The 18,096-nt window shown below is 43.5% G+C and overlaps 1 protein-coding gene across 1 annotated transcript in view; it reads right to left on the reverse strand.

Moving 5' to 3' along the window:
* LOC141101145 (uncharacterized) overlaps positions 1 to 16,551 on the reverse strand; it is a 56,156-nt gene extending 39,605 nt beyond the window's left edge. The window contains exons 1-5 of the mRNA XM_073589994.1: positions 16,354 to 16,551; positions 14,740 to 14,884; positions 12,890 to 13,003; positions 8,077 to 8,221; positions 1,973 to 2,124 (exon numbers count right to left, since the gene is read on the reverse strand). Of these exons, the coding sequence (XP_073446095.1) occupies positions 1,973 to 2,124; positions 8,077 to 8,221; positions 12,890 to 13,003; positions 14,740 to 14,884; positions 16,354 to 16,459 (662 nt within the window). The 5' untranslated portion in view covers positions 16,460 to 16,551. The remainder of the gene's footprint in view (positions 1 to 1,972; positions 2,125 to 8,076; positions 8,222 to 12,889; positions 13,004 to 14,739; positions 14,885 to 16,353) is intronic.
* Positions 16,552 to 18,096: the final 1,545 nt, after the last annotated feature.

The raw sequence follows: 18,096 nt of genomic DNA on the forward strand, positions 1-18,096 counted from the left end.
CCCAGAGGGCAGAAGGGCGTCGGCAGCCTTATATCCAGTCAGTAACTCCACTCAGCCAGTCATCATCATCAGCCTCAGGTGTTTGATAATCAGGCTCACTACCTTTCTTTACCAGAAGAGGGAGTTCCTCGGGCCTCAGTAATGAAGGGGAAAATGAACTCACAACAGGCACCAAGACATGTCACAGGCTCTGTCTATGCTCTGCACTCTTGCGGCTCTGCCTGCTTCGTACTCTTGTGACTCTGCCTGTGCTTCGCACTCTTGCGACTCTGTCTGCTTCGTACTCTTGCGGCTCTGCATATGCTTTGCACTCTTACGGCTCTGCCTGCTCCGTACTCTTGCAGCTCTGCTTATGCTCCACATTCCTGCAGTTCTGCCTGTGTCCCGCTTCCGCTGCTGTTGAACCTCTTGCTGCAAACTGCAGCACCTCTCCGCAGTCTTGCGGTTCACCTCCTGTGTGAACAGGCCTCAATCTGTTCCTTCATACACCATTCCTTCCTGTCAATACCAGTACCTGCACCTGCTGTGTGAACAGGCCTCTACCTGTTCCTTCATACATCATTCTTTCCTGCCAGTACCAGTACCTGCACGTGCTGTGTGAACAGGTCTCTACCTGTTCCTTCATACACCATTCCTTCCTGCCAGTACCAGTACCTACACCTGTTGTGTGAAGAGGACTCTACCTATTCATTACACCACTCCTTCCTGCCTTTTCCCTGTGCCTTTTGAGTTAGTTCCTGCCCTGTGTCTCAGCTGTGCTTGCCTGCCCTGTGTCTCAGCCATGCCTGCCCTGTGTCTCAGCCGTGCCTACCTGCTCTGTGTCTCAGCCGTGCCTGCCAGCCTTGTGTCTCTGCCATGCCCAACTGCCAGTGTCTCAACCATGCTTGCCTACCTACTCGTCCAAGTATCAGCCGTACTCATCTGCTAGTTGTGCCTGTCACCTGTACCTGTCCTAGTGTTCCGTCTCCCCAAGTGGGATCAGCAGCCACAGCCAGACACCACCCTGGAGTGGCACCTGGCAGCTGCCTGTGAGCTCATCATAGTGTTGTGAGCTATCAATGGAGGTCCCAGAATACAGACCCTCACTGAACGGCAGCATATTTAAGTATGTACATCATAAAATGAAAATGGTAGGTACAATTTAATTTTCCAAAAAAGCAGTTAGTCATCCTACTCATAATTAGATTATATGATATTATTGTGCATTTGTAGAGGAGAAGACTGGGCTGTGGGTGCTGACAGGGCACTGGGTTCGGAACTGCTGGGGCCAAGCCTGCTGTTGCAGGGAGAGGGAAATTGGAGATGGAGCAGACCCTTAACCTGTGTAGAAGGGGCGTGTTGAGCCAGGGAGGTATAAAAGGGTTTGCGCGGGAAAAGAAGGGGGCTTCCCGCCAGAGAGGAGTCATAGAGGACCCATGCTGGGCTGCGGGGGAAGATAGGCCACATAGTAGTGATCACGGCCAGGTGCAGCAAGGACTCCCAAGTTTCGGCGGGCGGGTGGAGGAACGCACGCCGAGTGGATGTTTGGGGTGTGCTCCACTTTGCTGCGCTGCAGAATAACTGACTAGTGGCTCCGTGGGTAAGACCGGTGACCGCCCACTGCCGCCAGAAGTGAGACCGATTTGTTAGGCGGGGAAGCTGGAAGAACTCAGCACTGGCCTCAGCCGGCCGCCAACTAACCATCTGACTCAGGAAAAGAAAAGGACAACCGAGTCACACTAAGTGGAATTAATCGATAGACTGTCATTTTGTGTTACTCTTTCCATGTTTACCCCTCATTCTTTGCCTGTTTATGTCTTGTTGCTCATGCGAGGAGGTTACCCCTGTACTTATAAAACGAGTGTAATTGCTAACCCCTGCTCTGTGCTTCTGTGTCACCGCATCCGGATACCTGTGTTACACATTAGCATATAAACCTTTTAGGAAACATAAATCACAATCTGCAAACAATGAACTGGTGATCAGAACTTACCAGAATAAGACAGCAAACAAAATAAGGCTGAGAACCACATTGCTGACGTATGGGTCATCTACATGGCTAACGTTATACTTCAGTACAATCCCAAAGTTCACAAGTGTAGCAATGGAAGTCCATGTGGCGTATGTAGCTAATCCATTATGTACCTAGGAAACATGCACAAGACATTGTATATCCTCTGACAAGTCTGACATGTATCGAAGACAGGTTGAAACTGTGTTCACACTCTGTGTTTTTGTTGAGTTTTTTTCTGCAGGCAAAACCTGCTCTCTTGGCAGTAAAGAAGCTGCTAACAAAAAGCAGGATTTGCTGAGTTTTTGCAGTGTTTTTACAGTGTTTTTATTGTCTCTTGTTCATATGCTGATAAAGTTTAGTGCCCCACCCCAAAAAAGTGATGCAACTTACTTAGGTTTTTCCGCTAAGAATGCATCAAAACCTGATACCTGCGTTTTTTTGCTGCGTTTTAGTGCTTACCCATTGCTTTCGATGGGTGAAAAAACGCTGAAAGAAGTGACATGCTGCAGTTTGCAAAAGCAAAGAAGCAGTTTTCCAAATCAGTCAGGAAAAAAAGACAAATGTGTGTGCATGACATTTCTAAAATCTCATAGCTTTTGCTGGTACTGTAAAACACAGCTTAAATTTTGCAATAAGAAAACGCAATGTGTGAACATAGCCCAATTCTGTACGAATACAGTTACATCAAGAGCAAGAGCAGTTTATCAGCCTGTCCAAAGAATGAAGCAATCATACCTGCTGTAAGTACAGGCAGATACTGTATATCGATTTAACTCTCCCTTGCGGTTTCACTCATCAAAAAACAAGCTTTGCATCAAAGCAGTGCAGTGCCACAGATGACCAGCAGATGGTGCAAAATAACTTTCTATAGTTACTATTTGTACCTGTCACGTTTATTTATTACATTCAATTCCAGATCCGTTTAATAAAACAATTACGTGTGACAATTGGGCAGAAATCACAGTAGTATTTGTGGGCAAATATCACAACAGTCACAACAGATTTCTATGGCAGTCTTTTCTTCCTGGCAGGAACAAATCAAAGGCATTATCCCCCCCATATAAAAATACCCCCTCTACTCTAGGAAATGTTATATATTCAGTATCATAATGATGAATACGAGTGCTATAATGTTCAAAGAGGTATGAAGCGGGGTAACTGTTCAAGATTTGCAATATGTTGCCACATTTTTTAAGTTGATAGTATGAAATACAGCTCAGCAGTAGATTGTTACTAGATATAGTAATTGTGCAAGTTCTCCCACTTAAAAAGATGAGAGGCCTGTAATTGACATCATTGGTAGACCACAGCTATGAGAGTCAAAATGAGAAAAGAAATCCAGAAAATCATCTTGTCTGATTTGGCAAGATTTATTTTGCAAATTATGGTGAAAAATAAGTATTTGGCAACTTAAAAACATGCAAGATTTCTGGCTCTCACAGACCTGTAACTTCTTCTTTAACCCCTTGGTGGTTTGCACGTTCATGACCGGGCCAATTTTTACAATTCTGACCACTGTCCCTTTATGAGGTAATAACTCTGAAACGCTTCCATGGATCCCGGTGATTCTGACACTTTTCTCGTGACATATTGTACTTCATGCTAGTGGTAAAATTTCATTCATATAACTTGCGTTTATTTGTGAAAAAAACGGAAATTTGGCAAAAATTTTGACAATTTCGCAATTTTCCAACTTTGAATTTTTATGCCCTTAAATCACAGAGATATGGCACACAAAAAACTTAATAAGTAACATTTCACACATGTTTACTTTACATCAGCACAATTTTGGAACCCAAATTTTTTTTGTTAGGAAGTTATAAGGGTTAAAAGTTGACCAGCGATTTCTCATTTTTGCAACACCATTTTATTTTTACGGACCACATCACATTTGAAGCCACTTTGAGGGGTCTATATGATAGAAAATACCCAAAAGTGACACCATTCTAAAAACTGCACCCCTTAAGGTGCTCAAGACCACATTCAAGAAGTTCATTAACCCTTTAGGTGCTTCACAGGAATTTTTTGAATATTTAAAAAAAAAAATGAACATTTAACTTTTTTTCACAAAAAAAATACTTCAGGTTCAATTTTTTTTATTTTAACAAGGGTAACAGGAGAAGTTGGACTGCAAAAGTTATTGTGCAGTTTCTCCTGAGTACGCTGATACCCGATATGTGGGGGAACCACTGTTTCGGCGCATGGCAGAGCTCAGAAGGGAAGGAGCGCCGTTTGACTTTTTCAATGCAAAATTGGCTGGAATTCAGATTGGATGCCATGTCACGTTTGGAGAGCCCCTGATGTACCTAAACAGTGGAAACCTCCCACAAGTGACCCCATTTTGGAAACTAGACCCCCCAAGGAACTTATCTAGATATGTGGTGAGAACTTTGAACCCACAAGGGCTTCACAGAAGTTTATAACATACAGCGGTACAATTAAAAAATCATATTTTTCCACAAAAATGATCTTTATACCCCCAATTTTTATTTTCCCAAGGGTAACAGGACCCTAAAAGTTATTGTGCAATTTGTCCAGAGTACACTGATACCCCATATGTGGGTGTAAATGACTATTTTGGGTGCATGGCAGAGCTCAGAAGGGAAGCAGCGCCATTTGACTTTTTTGGCTGGAATTGAGATCGGACACCATGTCGCGATTGGAAAACCCCTGATACACCAAAACAGTGGAAACCCCCCACAAATGACACCATTTTGGAAACTAGACCCCCCAAGGAACTTATCTAGATGTGTGGTGAGAACTTTGAACCCCCCAGTGCTTCACAGAAGTTTATAACGCCCGAGCGTGAAAATAAAAAAATCGTATATTTTCCACAAACATGATCTTTTAGTCACCAATTTTTTTATTTTCCCAAGGGTAACAGGAGAAATTGGACCCCAAAAGTTGTTGTCCAATTTGTCCTGAGTACACAGATACCCCATATGTGAGAGTAAATCATTTTTTGGGCGCACAGCAGAGCTCCGGGAGAATGAAGGAGCACCGTTTGACTTTTTCAACGCAGAATTGGCTGGAATTGAGATTGGACGCCATGTCGTGTTTTCAGAGCCACTGATGTGTCTAAACAGTGGAAACCCCCCAATTCTAACTCCAACCCTAACCCCAACACACCGCTTATCCTAATCCAAACCATAACCCTAATCCCAACTGTAACCCTAATCCCAACCGTAACCTTAATCCAAACCCTAACCCCAATCCTAGCCCCAACCCTAACTTTAGCCCCAACCCTAACCCAACTCACTTTAGCCCAACTCTAACCCTAATGGGAAAATGGAAATAAATACATTTTTCTATTTTATTATTTTTCCCTAACTAAGGGGGTGATAAATGGGGGTTTGATTTACTATTTTTTTTATTTTGATCACTGTAGGGTCTATTACAGTGATCAAAATAAACCAATAGGAAAAAAAATCTATTGTTGCCTGGTGCCGGCTGGCAGATCTTGGCAGGCGCACTGCAAATGCTGCGCCCGCCATTTTCTCCAGGAAGAAGAAGCTGTCGCCTCGGGAGACTTCAGAAAGGCCTGAAGGGACAACGGAGGTACTGGAGAGGGTGATCAGGGGACCCTATTTCTGCGATCACATCAGAGGAGAAAGAAATTAAATGGAAAATCAGACTTTTTTGCTGTCACCTTTATACTGTTAATAACAGCGATCGCAAAACCGGATCGGTGAAATCCGACCCGAATCATATTCTCTAGGGTCTCGGCTACCTCCGGCAGCCCAGACCCCGGAGAAATTCCGACGTTGGGGGTGCTATAACCTTAAACCTCAATGCAGGTAAAAAGCGGCGCTGTGGTTTAAGTACCCTTAACCACATCCGCTAAAAGGCGTATTGGCAGTTGTTAAGGGGTTAAATGTAACTTTCATCATTCTCCACTGATCGCGCCGATCACCGGCAGAACAAGGGAGAATGATGAGAACCATGTTCAGCACCTGGCGCCGGGGAACAGCGCTTACTGCAATGCAAAAACCAGCAATTCATGAATTTCTGTTGGGGGGGCGTTTACACCTTACCACGTGTGGTAAAATTGATACGGCAGTTTTATTCTTTGATTCAGTACGATGATAGCGATACCTCATTTATATTATTTTTTTTGGTGCTTTTATATAATAAAAACTATTTTATAGAAAAAATAATTGTTTTTGCATCACTTTATTCTGAGAACTAAAACTTTATTATTTTTTCACTGATGATGCTTTTTTTTCACCGGTATGATAATAAAGCATTTTTTTTTTGCCTATTGTTGGTGTTCTCTAAAAGGAATTACTAGTGCGACAATTTTATAGGTCTGGTCATTAAGGACGCGGCGATACCAAATATGTGTACTTTTATTGTTTAGATTATTTTTTCATTAAAATATTTTTTTAGTGATAAAAAATAATGATAAAAAAATCAATATTTATTCTATTTTTTAAAAAATATTTTTACAATTTTTTTTAAAAATTTTTTGTACTTCATTCTAACTTTTACACTTTGTCCCACTATCGGACAATCATTTTTTGCAGGCTGATCGCTTCTATAGCATGCAGATGAAGCAGCATCTGCATGCTATAGAACCTGTCAGCGCTGCACTTACTGCACACTGCGCATGACAGGAAGTTTCTTAGCTTTGGTAACCCGGATGTTGTCATGACGACATCAGGTTACATTGGCAGCGATCGGGACCCCACGTCACGCAGCGGGGTCTCCAATTCAAAGACAGAGGGGTTGTCAGCCCTTTGCCTGCTCCTGGAATGCTGCAATCATGTTCAATCGCAGCATTTCAGGGGGTTAAAGTGCCGGGATCAGTCTGTGACCACTCTTGGCACTTAGTACCGGGTGTCAGCTGTGAGAATCAGCTGAAATCCGGCCGCGATCGGCCGCACACTACCCGTGTGCGCGGCCAATCGCTATAACGTACTATACCGTCCATGGACAAATTGTGCCGGGTCACATGGACGGTATAGTACGTCATCTGGCAGAAAGGGGTTAAGACCAGACAACCTCTTTAATGCATGATCATATCCTGTACCCCCATTCTTATCTGGTTTGTAAAGAATTACTGAAATGGCCAGATAAGTTTTGTGTGATGCACATTCCGTTTTTTTTGGGATGTTAGATAAGCATTTTTGACCTGAAACAGCTGAAATGATAATGCAATTTCTGCTCTTTCACACTATATAAAGGAGTAGTTTTCCTGCACTTTATGAACAAAGAAGGATAATTCATGCACTGTACTTTACTGCTACAAAACGAATGCAAACAGCGCTAGAAGAACCTCCCCTGATTATAATATAACCTGTCTGGTTTCCATTATGGTGGCTTAGAAAAGAAAACGTAAACAGATTTTAAAAGCACAGGTGTGAACATGGCCTTATAGATAATAAAATAATAAAATATATGCAGCATTTTCCAATAATACGATTTCCAATATTCATTACAAAAATATTCAATACAGTCAATGGCAGCACAATCTGAGCAGCTCTGCAGGACAAAAGGGCAACTGTGCCATGGAAGCTGTACAGTGGAGCTGCTACACACACCCAAGAAGTCTAGCCACATTAAAAAGTTCTATAAATGTTAGCACTTTCTCAAGGCAAACTGAAACAACATGAATATGGGGCAAGCAGTCAGGATGTCATGAGTGCATCACACCCGCCTTTGACACAGCCTTGGCGCGGTTCGGCAAGGACTGCCCTCTGCCATACTATTCAGCTTTATCCGCGTCCTGCGCATGCTGATACCATTGCCTGTGGCAGGGCTCAGGGCTCTCCTGTCCTATCAGCTTAGCTCAATGAGCCCATGAGGTTGACCTTCAACATTATACACATCTGAGACGGACACACTATTTTTGCAGCCTGTGCAGCCACACAGAGACCTCAAAGATAGAGGACCCACATACTATTCTTGCTAAGAGGCCCTCTTCTGTCTCTGTCCCTGATACACATGGTGCCATATTTTTGCAATCTTAGACAATTAGTGTAATACAAAATTTGTACCATCGCTTGTTCAGTTATTCTAATGTACTGACAATATATAGCTTTTCAGCTGAAGCTGCAGACATACTTTTTAGGTATGCTTACCAATATTCTGATGCACCACAGATCGAAACGCTGATTTTGTGACATCCAGTCTGCATACCGGTAACAATTTCTATATGACATGTGAAGCATTAGGAAGATGGTTATTGGTATTAAAGCTAAGAAGACATTTGCATATATAAGGAGCCTGTGGGGAAAAAAATTAAAAAGAAAATTAGGAAGGTTTGATAATCCTGCAATATATACTAAACATATAGACTAGACTGACATATCCATGACATATCTTTAGAACAGGTTGTCAGCATTGGGTTGGCAGGAGTCCTGCTATTGACATCCTGGGCAGCTCTTGCATGTCCTATGCCTCGTGATACCATGATGTTGCAGTGCAACACACATTATGACAGTTGTGGGACCTAAACAAAGCAGGAGCAACCCAGGATACCATCTCCGAGGATACTGGAAGATTGTAATGGTCAACTCTAATACACAGTGCATGGATCAGTAGCTCCATAGTTTCATACATTGTGCAGTGGCTTTTCTCAGGTCCTGTAGCTTAGCTCAAATTCACTTCAATAAGACTTAAGCTGTGGTGTTCCAACTCTGCACACTGTGTACTTCCAGCAGCCATGTCACCAAGTATCAGCTAATCAGTGGGTGCCTAGTATCAGACCCCTACCTATCTGATATTGATGACTTTTCCAATGGATAAATATATTAGTCCTGGTAATGGACAACCCATTCAATGGTAACATTTTTTCTGCTTTCTACTGTGTTTCTCCGAAAATAAGACAGAATGTCACGACTTGATAGGCGAGTGAACCGGGATCAGTGGCTCCTTCCCTGTCCCTAACGCTAAGGGGCACCCTAGCTCGCTCCATTCCCCAGGTTACTTCTGAAAGTGAAGATGCCAAGGCCACGTATCATGCCTTTTTAAGGAGGAAGACCGGGCTGCGAGCACCTGTACTGCGCCAGGTCCGGAACTGTCGAGGCTGCGTCCCAAGTTGTCTGGGGGGAAAGAATAGGGGACCGGACAGACCTTGTGGTCCGGAAGCAGGGGGCGTGGCAAAGAGGAAAGCACGCAAAGTGATGGGCAGTTTCCTGTTATGAATGGGCACCGAGGAGGATAGCAGGCCCAAGCTAAGCCGCAGAAAACCAGAAAAGTTGGTAACTAAGTGGATACAGGCCCCTGATCCTGTACACACAACTAGCAGTAGCCATGGAGCGTGCCTACGATGATCCTAGATGCCTCGGCACAGCCAGAGAGGTAACTAAGCCTAAAGCAAGAAAGGGGAAATCTAAACTACCCCAGAGCAGACCCCAAAGGAATAGATAGCCCCCAAACATATATTGTCGGTGAGACAAGATGAAAACACAAATGCAGGCACAAAAATAGACTAAGCAAATGATGGGGCCCACACTGACTAGACAGGAAAGGAAAGACATTGTCTGCAATCACGCAAAAAAACCTGCAAAAAGTCCAACACGTCTGATACACAAAAAACACTAAAGTCGCACGACTTCGCCCCCACTATATCAGCACTCTGGTATATTCTGAAAGCAAAGCAAAAAAAGACCAATATAACAGGGGACAAAGCAAACTGGCACATGCAGTAACATATGGGCGGTGATTGAGCACAGCCCCAGCTGGAGCTGGCTGACCCGCACAAAGCAGAGATAAACAAAACCAGATCAAATGCAAACAGAATTACAATGAACCACTTAGCTGAACCATGCAGGGAAAGAGCAGGAGACATCAGACCTAGAAGGCACAGGAAGAAAATCACCAGCAGTGATAGAGGGAGTCAGCTGTCTTAAATCCCAATCAGAAACCCCAGATCTCCAATCGTCTTCCTCATTATCAGGTGGCAAGCCTCTGTTAATCAGATCAGCTCCACTACCTCCAGTAACCACCAGAGGGAGTCCAGAAAGAGAACTCGCAGCACTGCAACGTACTACGGGTAGCTACACACGAACACGCCATTGAGACCAGCAGCAGAGGAAGTGACATGTGCTCCATTAAGCTGAGTGCCACGCGCGGGCACAGGAACGTGGGCCGTGTTCAGGACTCTTCGTTGTTGCCCTCTTTGACGGCACGCCACAGACCCCCCTTGTCAATAGACTGCGCGCAATTCCCTTGACTTTTGGCTGCACAAGTTTATAGACTAATAGGCTCAGTGGGTAAAAACCAGAGACCACTTGTTGCTGCCGGAAGATATACCATGAGCTGCAGGATCTCCTCTGAGGGCACTGCACCGGCCGTGGCTGGGATTACAGCCATCATCGAATCATCCGTGGCAAAGGAAGCTATGTACACGATAAGTTGATTGCGTGGACTGTTATCACATTGTAGTTGTCTATTTCTCTATCAGTTGCCCCTTTAACTGTTTATCTCCCTGTGAGGAGTATCTTGACTGTTAAGTTAAATTGTTAACCTTTGCTCTGCCTTTCTTGCGTCACTTCATCCCGCAACCTGCTTACACTTTATCTCCTGTATCCACCCTCTGTCTGTACCCTTCCCCCACCCAGGGAAGAGGGGAGCAGCTGTGCACCACAGTTCATCAACCAAACAAACAAGGCAACCCGAACAAGGGCAACTGAAAATACCAGGCATACAAATATTCACTGACATATAACAGAGGAATGCATCGTGGAGTGGAGGATGGGAAAAACCAAAGTAGGAGAAGGAAAGATAATTATCACACTTACAAACCCAAGCAACAGTCACCCTAACCACTAACTCTTATCCACCCGTCCATGCAACATAAGCTATCTCTGACAATGGGTGTCAGTCAGGACCAGGATTATATCTGGGATAGGAGTGGCTAACCATGCTCAGCTGAGAGCTACCAACATGACCGATTAACCACTGTAAATAAATTTACACCTTTTAAAAAGAAGGAGAAGCACTTCTTTTCAGAGCAGGAGTAGGAGCAATCAGACGCTGCAGTCTTCTGGCTCCTTTCTGTCTCGGTAGCCGAGTGACACAGGGTCTTATATAATTTTTTTGTGCAGAGAGATGCACTAGGGCTTATATTCCATGAACAGCAATTCCCAAAAGAAAATGTATTAACAAAAATTTAGATGAAATATAATTCAAATTAAACTATTAATATATCAATTATCCAGTATATGTCACCACATAACAAATAAATAGGTAAAGGTATGAACATGTAAATTACTGTAGTAACCCTGAATAGAGTATTCATCAAATTATAAGACCTACAATTTCCAAAATGAATTTTACCTTACATGTATATGACAAATAGATGTGGTATCAATTCCTTTTGGAAATTGTAGGTCTTACCATTTGGCAAATCATTGTGGTTTGTCCTGATGAAGAGGTATGAACACCTCAAAACGCGCTGACAAATAAAAATTGCATCCATACCATTTGGGTCTCTCATTATATATTGGACCTTTCCCAGTGCGGATATAAATCGACTTTTCCTCCAAGTTTGTATTTTATCACATAGGTCAGTGATGGCGTACCTTTCTGAGACCAAGTGCCCAAACAGGAACCTAAAACCCAATTATTTATGACGAAGTGCCAACACATGCCAATTGCACCATCACGATCCCCTGCTTGTAGTAATATGCCCCATCATGATCCCCTTCATGCAGAAATATGCCCCATCATAATCCCCTTCATGCAGAACTATGCCCCATCATGATCTCCTTCATGCAGAAATATGCCCCATCATGATCCCCTTCACGCAGAAATATGGTCCATCATGATTCCCTTTATGTAGAAATATGCCCCATCATGATCCCCTTCATGTAGAAATTGCCCATTCCACCACCTCCATCAGTTCCTTCTCCTCATCACCCCATCATTGTCCCTCTCCCCATCACTCCCATCATTGGCACTCTCCCCATCACTCCCATCACTGGCCCTCTTCCTATCACTGGCCTTCTCCCCATCACTGGCCATCTCCACAAAACAGGCCCTCTCCCCAAAACAGGCCCTCTCCCCATCACTGGCCCTCTCCACATCATTGACAAACACACACACCACAGTGGCCACACTCACCGCCACACTCAGCACACACACACACACACACACACACCAGCGGTCACACTCACCTCTCTCCGAGCCGGCCCAGCAGCTTCCTAGGCTCTCACTTCCTCTCACACATTGAGAGGCGCAGCCGTGGCTGGATGACATCATCATTCAGCTCCAAGGCTGCGCCGCTCAATGTGTAAGAGGCAGTCAGGAAGCTGCAGCTCTGGATCAGTGAGGCAAGGCCGCGTGCCAGCTGAGAGGGCTCTGCGTGCCCTCTCTGGCACGCATGCCATAGGTTCGCCATCACTGACATCGGTGGATCTGTGTGGAGCAACTTATCTCAACAAGCTAGCACGGGCTTGTGACTGTGACTCACAGCATCATCATGTGAGCAATTCCTGTTTTTACTATTTCCTTTGTAAATCGGATAAGACCCTAATGCGCTTATTGTCACTCCAGCTTTCGCGTCATTCAAGCTTTGCTTCTGCTGTATCGGACAAGCGCAGTAGCGCTGAAACTGACTGGATCATGCTTCTGAGCAGCGCTTGCAAGTTCTGAACCAATGAGCCTGGTCGTTTGCACTCATTCCTACAAAATCGGCCACCTCTGGTAGACTGCAGTGGTGGCTGGTAACCCAGACAATGAGAGTATACTACAAAATTTAAAAGTCTTACCATCTTGGACAACAAAGTGGTCTTTTAATAAGAGATAAACTGCAGGGTTGCTTGTTTTTACAAGCACTTTGAAATTTTACCCATTTATCAAGATGAGACAACAACTTTAAATACCTGCAGCAATAATAGCTAAACATAGATTTCCCCAATAATATGATAACATGATAGTAATACTTACTCCCTGTCCCACAGGAAGAGCCAGCCAATATTAATGAGATTGTTAAGTATCCACAGAGCAAAAAATTCAGGTGGATGAATTGCTGGTTGGAGGTAGATGCGGCCAAATTTATTGCTAAAACAAAACAGAGATTTGTTAGTATGGTGCGGAATATGCATTAGATTGATATTATATGATTATCACAAATATTCCCATTAAATCATAATGGGCAGAAAACTGATAATAGGTTACAAAAAATGTTTTTCTCTTCCGCAGCTGTGACTTTCTATACTACACAGGGCCAAGGCAGATACGTTGTAAAAATGGAAGAGTTTTACAGATGTGGTATGTTGAGTGGGGAGGAGAGGTTGAGCGGTCACCTCTGCTTGTGACCACTGAGACCCAATGGCTAAGCCACTGCTTTCAAGGCATCAGCATGAGGGTGCAAGCTAATATCATATAATAAGTGCCTTGATAACATTTCGGTTGTTAAATGAGATTAGAAATGTAAGAACTATTTACTGTGTAATGTCTGTGTCTGACCGTACAGGATCATGGTCTCATCATATCACAGCTCCTGTGCAGGGCTGAAGCAAAGGAGAGTATACAGACAGGACAGCACGGCATCACAGCTGATTCTTTGTGTGAGGTAAAACATGTCCTTGCCTGTTTTTAAGCAATGTTTTACTTCAAAGAAAGAATCATTTGCGATCCCCTGATGTATTGTTTGTATAGTTTTTTCTCCCCTCCTCCTGCCCAGGAGCTGTGGAATGATCAGACCATGTTTCTGTATGGTCAGACACAGACATTACGCACTAAACAGCAGGGGCACATTTATAAGGCCAGTTTCACATTTGCGTTAAAGGCCGCAGCGTCGGCCTGCGCACGGCCGCCACTAAGCCCTGCCCACTGCCACGCCTCCGCCGGTAGCTCCGCCTCCCGGCGCATGACGCTGCATGCGTCATGTGTCCCCTATCGTTATCACTGAGGATGCAGGCCGTGTGCAGTATGCGTTTTGGCGGCACCTGCGTCCTTTTGACGGTGCGCCGACCAGCGCCAAACGCAACCTGTTGCAATTTGGTTGCGCTCGGCGCACGGTCAAAAGGACGCAGGTGCCGCCAAAACGCATACTGCACACGGCCTGCGTCCTTTTGACGGTGCGCCGACCAGCGCCAAACGCAACCTGTTGCAATTTGGTTGTGCTCGGCGCACGGTCAAAAGGATGCAGGCGCCGCCAAACGCATACTGCATACGGCCTGCGTCCTCAGTGATAAAGATAGGGGACGCATGATGCATGCAGTGGCATGCGCCCGGAGGCGGAGCTATCGGAGGGGGTGTGGCAGGGGGTGGGGCTTAGCGGCGGCCGTGCGCAGGCCGTCGCTGCGCCCTGAAATGCCAATGTGAAACTAGCCTAAGATTATATCAGCACAGGAACTTTTTTTTCACATCCAATTGGGGAAATTATTTTTATTTCAAGATCTATTAATTAATATTAATCCCTTAAACATAAATGGGGTTCCTTTCCTAGCACTCCCCATTTTCTATTGAGAGGGAATAGATAGCAGTGTATCAGTACCTCCAGAGGTTTTGGGCCACCAAGCTTCCAGGCAGCTAACAGCCTTACAAGATGGAGCTTTATCATTGACACCTTATGTAACCTCAAACTGTTTCCAAAATTTTTTCTATGTACACATTACTTTTCTGCCATGGGTCACTGGAAAGCCATGATGTCAAAACTGTATGTTCCATTACTGTATGTCTGGAAATGTGAACCACAATAATTCTTCTTTGTGTACCAATTTAACACTTTTGAAAAACAACACAAAAAATCGATAAAGAAGGAAAAAAAAAGTTATGTATTTTTCAATTACCTTCTGAATAAAGTTGAAACCACATAGATGATCCAGAGTCCATTCCAAATATATATAATGGACCATATGGAGAACGTCCAGCCTGCCGGTGTGGCGTCAAGTGGGTACTTGGCAGAAATGTTGCTGGCAGTTGTGAAGAATAGGTCTAATTATATAAAATTATATAAAATCGTTACAATTTATTACAAATACAAGACTGATTAAAAAAACAAAATAAATTAAAAGAAAAGTAAATCAAGAGGCAAACAAACACATGTACAATATATTCTGTCCTCTTGGAAGGTTTTCTACAATATTTTAGGGTGTGTCTGTAGGAATTTTGTGCCCAGTAATCCAGAAGAGCGTTTATGAAGTCAGACATTGATATTAGATGAGAGGGCCTGGCTTCCAAGCTCCAGTCTACTTGGTCCCAAAGATACTTGATGGAGTTGTAGTCAGATCTCTTTTTCCACTTCAAACTTACTTTACCATGACTTTATGGATCTTGTTTTGTGCAGTGGGGTGCAGTCATGCTGGCACGAGAAGAACCTTCTCCAAACTGTTCCCACGTAGCTGGAAGCTCACAATTGTACAAAATGTCCTCGGACACTGAAGCATTAACATATCCTTAGAGTGGAAATAGAGGACCTAGGCCAACGCTTGAAAAACAACCCCAAAGCATTATCTCTCCTTTACAGTCCGGTGGTGTGATGCATCATACCACTTTATCTGAAGTTTAGAATTGTGCTTGGTGATGTAAGGCTTACATGCAGCTGCTCAGGCATGGAAAATCATCAAGCTCCCAACAGAGCTTTGTGATAATGTTATTGACAGAGTATCTCTGCAGTTATTTAGTCAGTTGAGAATTGACGACATGCATTATGCACCTTAGCACTTGGTGACCCCACTTTCTAACTTTTTGTTGCCTGCCACTTTGTAGCCAAGTTTCTGTGATTCCAAAAAGCTTCCACTTTTTAATAATATCACTCATAGCGGATTGTGAAATATTTAAAAGGGAAGACATTTCATGACCTGACTTGTTACACTGGTGTTATCCAATTCAGTGAGCTCTTCAGAACGACTCATTATTTCATTAAAGGCTATAAAAGCAGTAATGTCTATGGGTTGGACATTACATGTTGTATATTTACATGCCAAAGGTAAGACGTGCATAAAATAAAGCCACTTTCCTATTATTTTACAGCTGCCTATTCCTTATATATTCCTATTATTTAATATCAACGTTCTTTATGACATGCTTCTTTCTGCATGACATGCCAGGCTATGACCAGAAGTGGTCAAGATAGGACCAGAGCATTCATTCAGTGTCTGTTACAGATGTAGCAGAGGTGACTGTGTAGAATTTGTTCTTTAACTCTATAGTGCTGTACAAATTGTTCTATACATAGAGCCAAAGCATTATAAAGGATAAACTAAACTGGAAACTTACGTCTCTTTCTAATCCCGGAAATAATCTTATCACATGACCTTATGGTTTGCTATTTCATTTCCGGCTTTCTATTATTACTTCTTGTATTATTCCAAACAATTCAGTAAAGCTTGTGTACCCGGTGCAACTCCACCAACTAATGTAACAATCTGATTCCAGTTATCAGGGAAATGTATGTCACTTACCTTTCTGAGCTATGGATGACAAGATATTGAAAACCACAGTACAGATGTAAGAGATGAGCGAGAGGCAGATGAGGAACATCAGCACTACGTTATATGTTTTCTCCATTGTGCCAGGTGAATTACAGCCAAAGAGATGGGCCAAAAATCGCCTGCTGGAAGGTGGAATCTCCGCGCTGGGCTTATATACATGAACTGGAACATGTCAATTGTATAAACATGGAGCTTATCTATGAGACTTTGTACTTAAGTAGTAATGAGCCTTCTCCACTTTATTGCAGGCAATGTGCTCCACTTGTGTAACAGTAAAACTATTTGTATGTAAGAAAAGCAAAAAAAAACCTGTCAGTTACATAAGCTTCCTGATTAGATGGCACCTAAAGGGATTTTCCTAAAATTATTTCTTTATTTTGTTACTGTTAAACACATGGACATAGGAGACAATATGGTGCATAATAATAAATAATTATACTCCCCATATACTGTATGCAATTGTAGGGCAGAAATCACATTATAGTGCGAAAATCATGTTAAGGTGACAATATAAATCAGATAGATGATCAATTCGGCCAAAATCAAGGAATTCGGATGATTTTAGGGGTGAAAATGTTTTTTTTTCAATTTTAACCATTTCCACAGTTTATACTATAAATACTTACTAAATATGAATGGGGCGTCCACTTATCAGTAATATACGGGTAAGGGTGGTTTCACATTAGCGTTTCCAGCAGCAGCGTCGGCCTGCGCACGGCTGCCGCTAAAGCCCCGCCACCTGCCGTGCCTCCTCCGGTAGCTCCGCCTAGGGGAGCATGTCGCTGTATGCGACCTGCGTCCCCTATCTTTAGCACTGGGGACGCAGGCCATGCGCAGGTATGCGTTTGGCGGTACATGCGTCCTTTTCACAGTGCGCCGAGCGCACCAAATTGCAACAGGTTGCGTTTGGCGCTGGCCGGCGCACCGTCAAAAGGACGCATGTGCCGCCAAACGCATACCTGCGCACGGCCTGCGTCCCCAGTGCTAAAGATAGGGGACGCAGATCGCATGCAGCGTCATGCTCTCCTAGGCGGAGCTACCGGAGGAGGCGCGGCAGGGGCGGGGCATTAGCGTCGGCCGTGCGCAGGCCGACACTGCTGATGGAAACGCTAATGTGAAACCACTCTAATCTGGCTTCTTCTGCATCATCTTTAAAGGGATATATTTTCCATCTTTAAGATCCTATCCCAATATGTAGTAGTTGTAATAATAATAATATTAGCAAATACCTCCAATTAGAAATGTAGTATAGTTCTTCTGATTTGCTATGTTGCATACCCCATGTGCAGGGCATTAGTTAGTTGTTATTGGTTGGAACCATAGATGCCTAACTACCTACTACAATGCCCTGCACATGGGGAAAGTGACATAGCAAATCAGAAAAATCATACTGCATGTCTAATTGGAGATATTTGCTAATATTATTATTATTATTTCTACTAGATACACTACCGTTCAAAAGTTTGCGGTCACCCAGACAATTTTGTGTTTTCCACGAAAACTCATACTTCTATTAATCAAGTGAGTTGCCAAATGAATTTAAAATCTAGTCCAGACATTGACAAGGTTCAAAAAAAAAAGATTTTTATTTGAAATAATAATTTTCTCCTTTAAGCTTTGCTTTCATCAGAGAATGCTCCCTTTGCAGCAATTACAGCATTGCAGAGCTTTGGCATTCTAGCAGTTAATTTAGTAACATAGTAACATAGTTAT

The sequence above is a fragment of the Dendrobates tinctorius genome, unplaced genomic scaffold, assembly GCF_039654945.1.
Source record: "Dendrobates tinctorius isolate UK_male_01 unplaced genomic scaffold, ASM3965494v1 ptg000115l, whole genome shotgun sequence".
Classification (NCBI taxonomy): domain Eukaryota; kingdom Metazoa; phylum Chordata; class Amphibia; order Anura; family Dendrobatidae; genus Dendrobates; species Dendrobates tinctorius.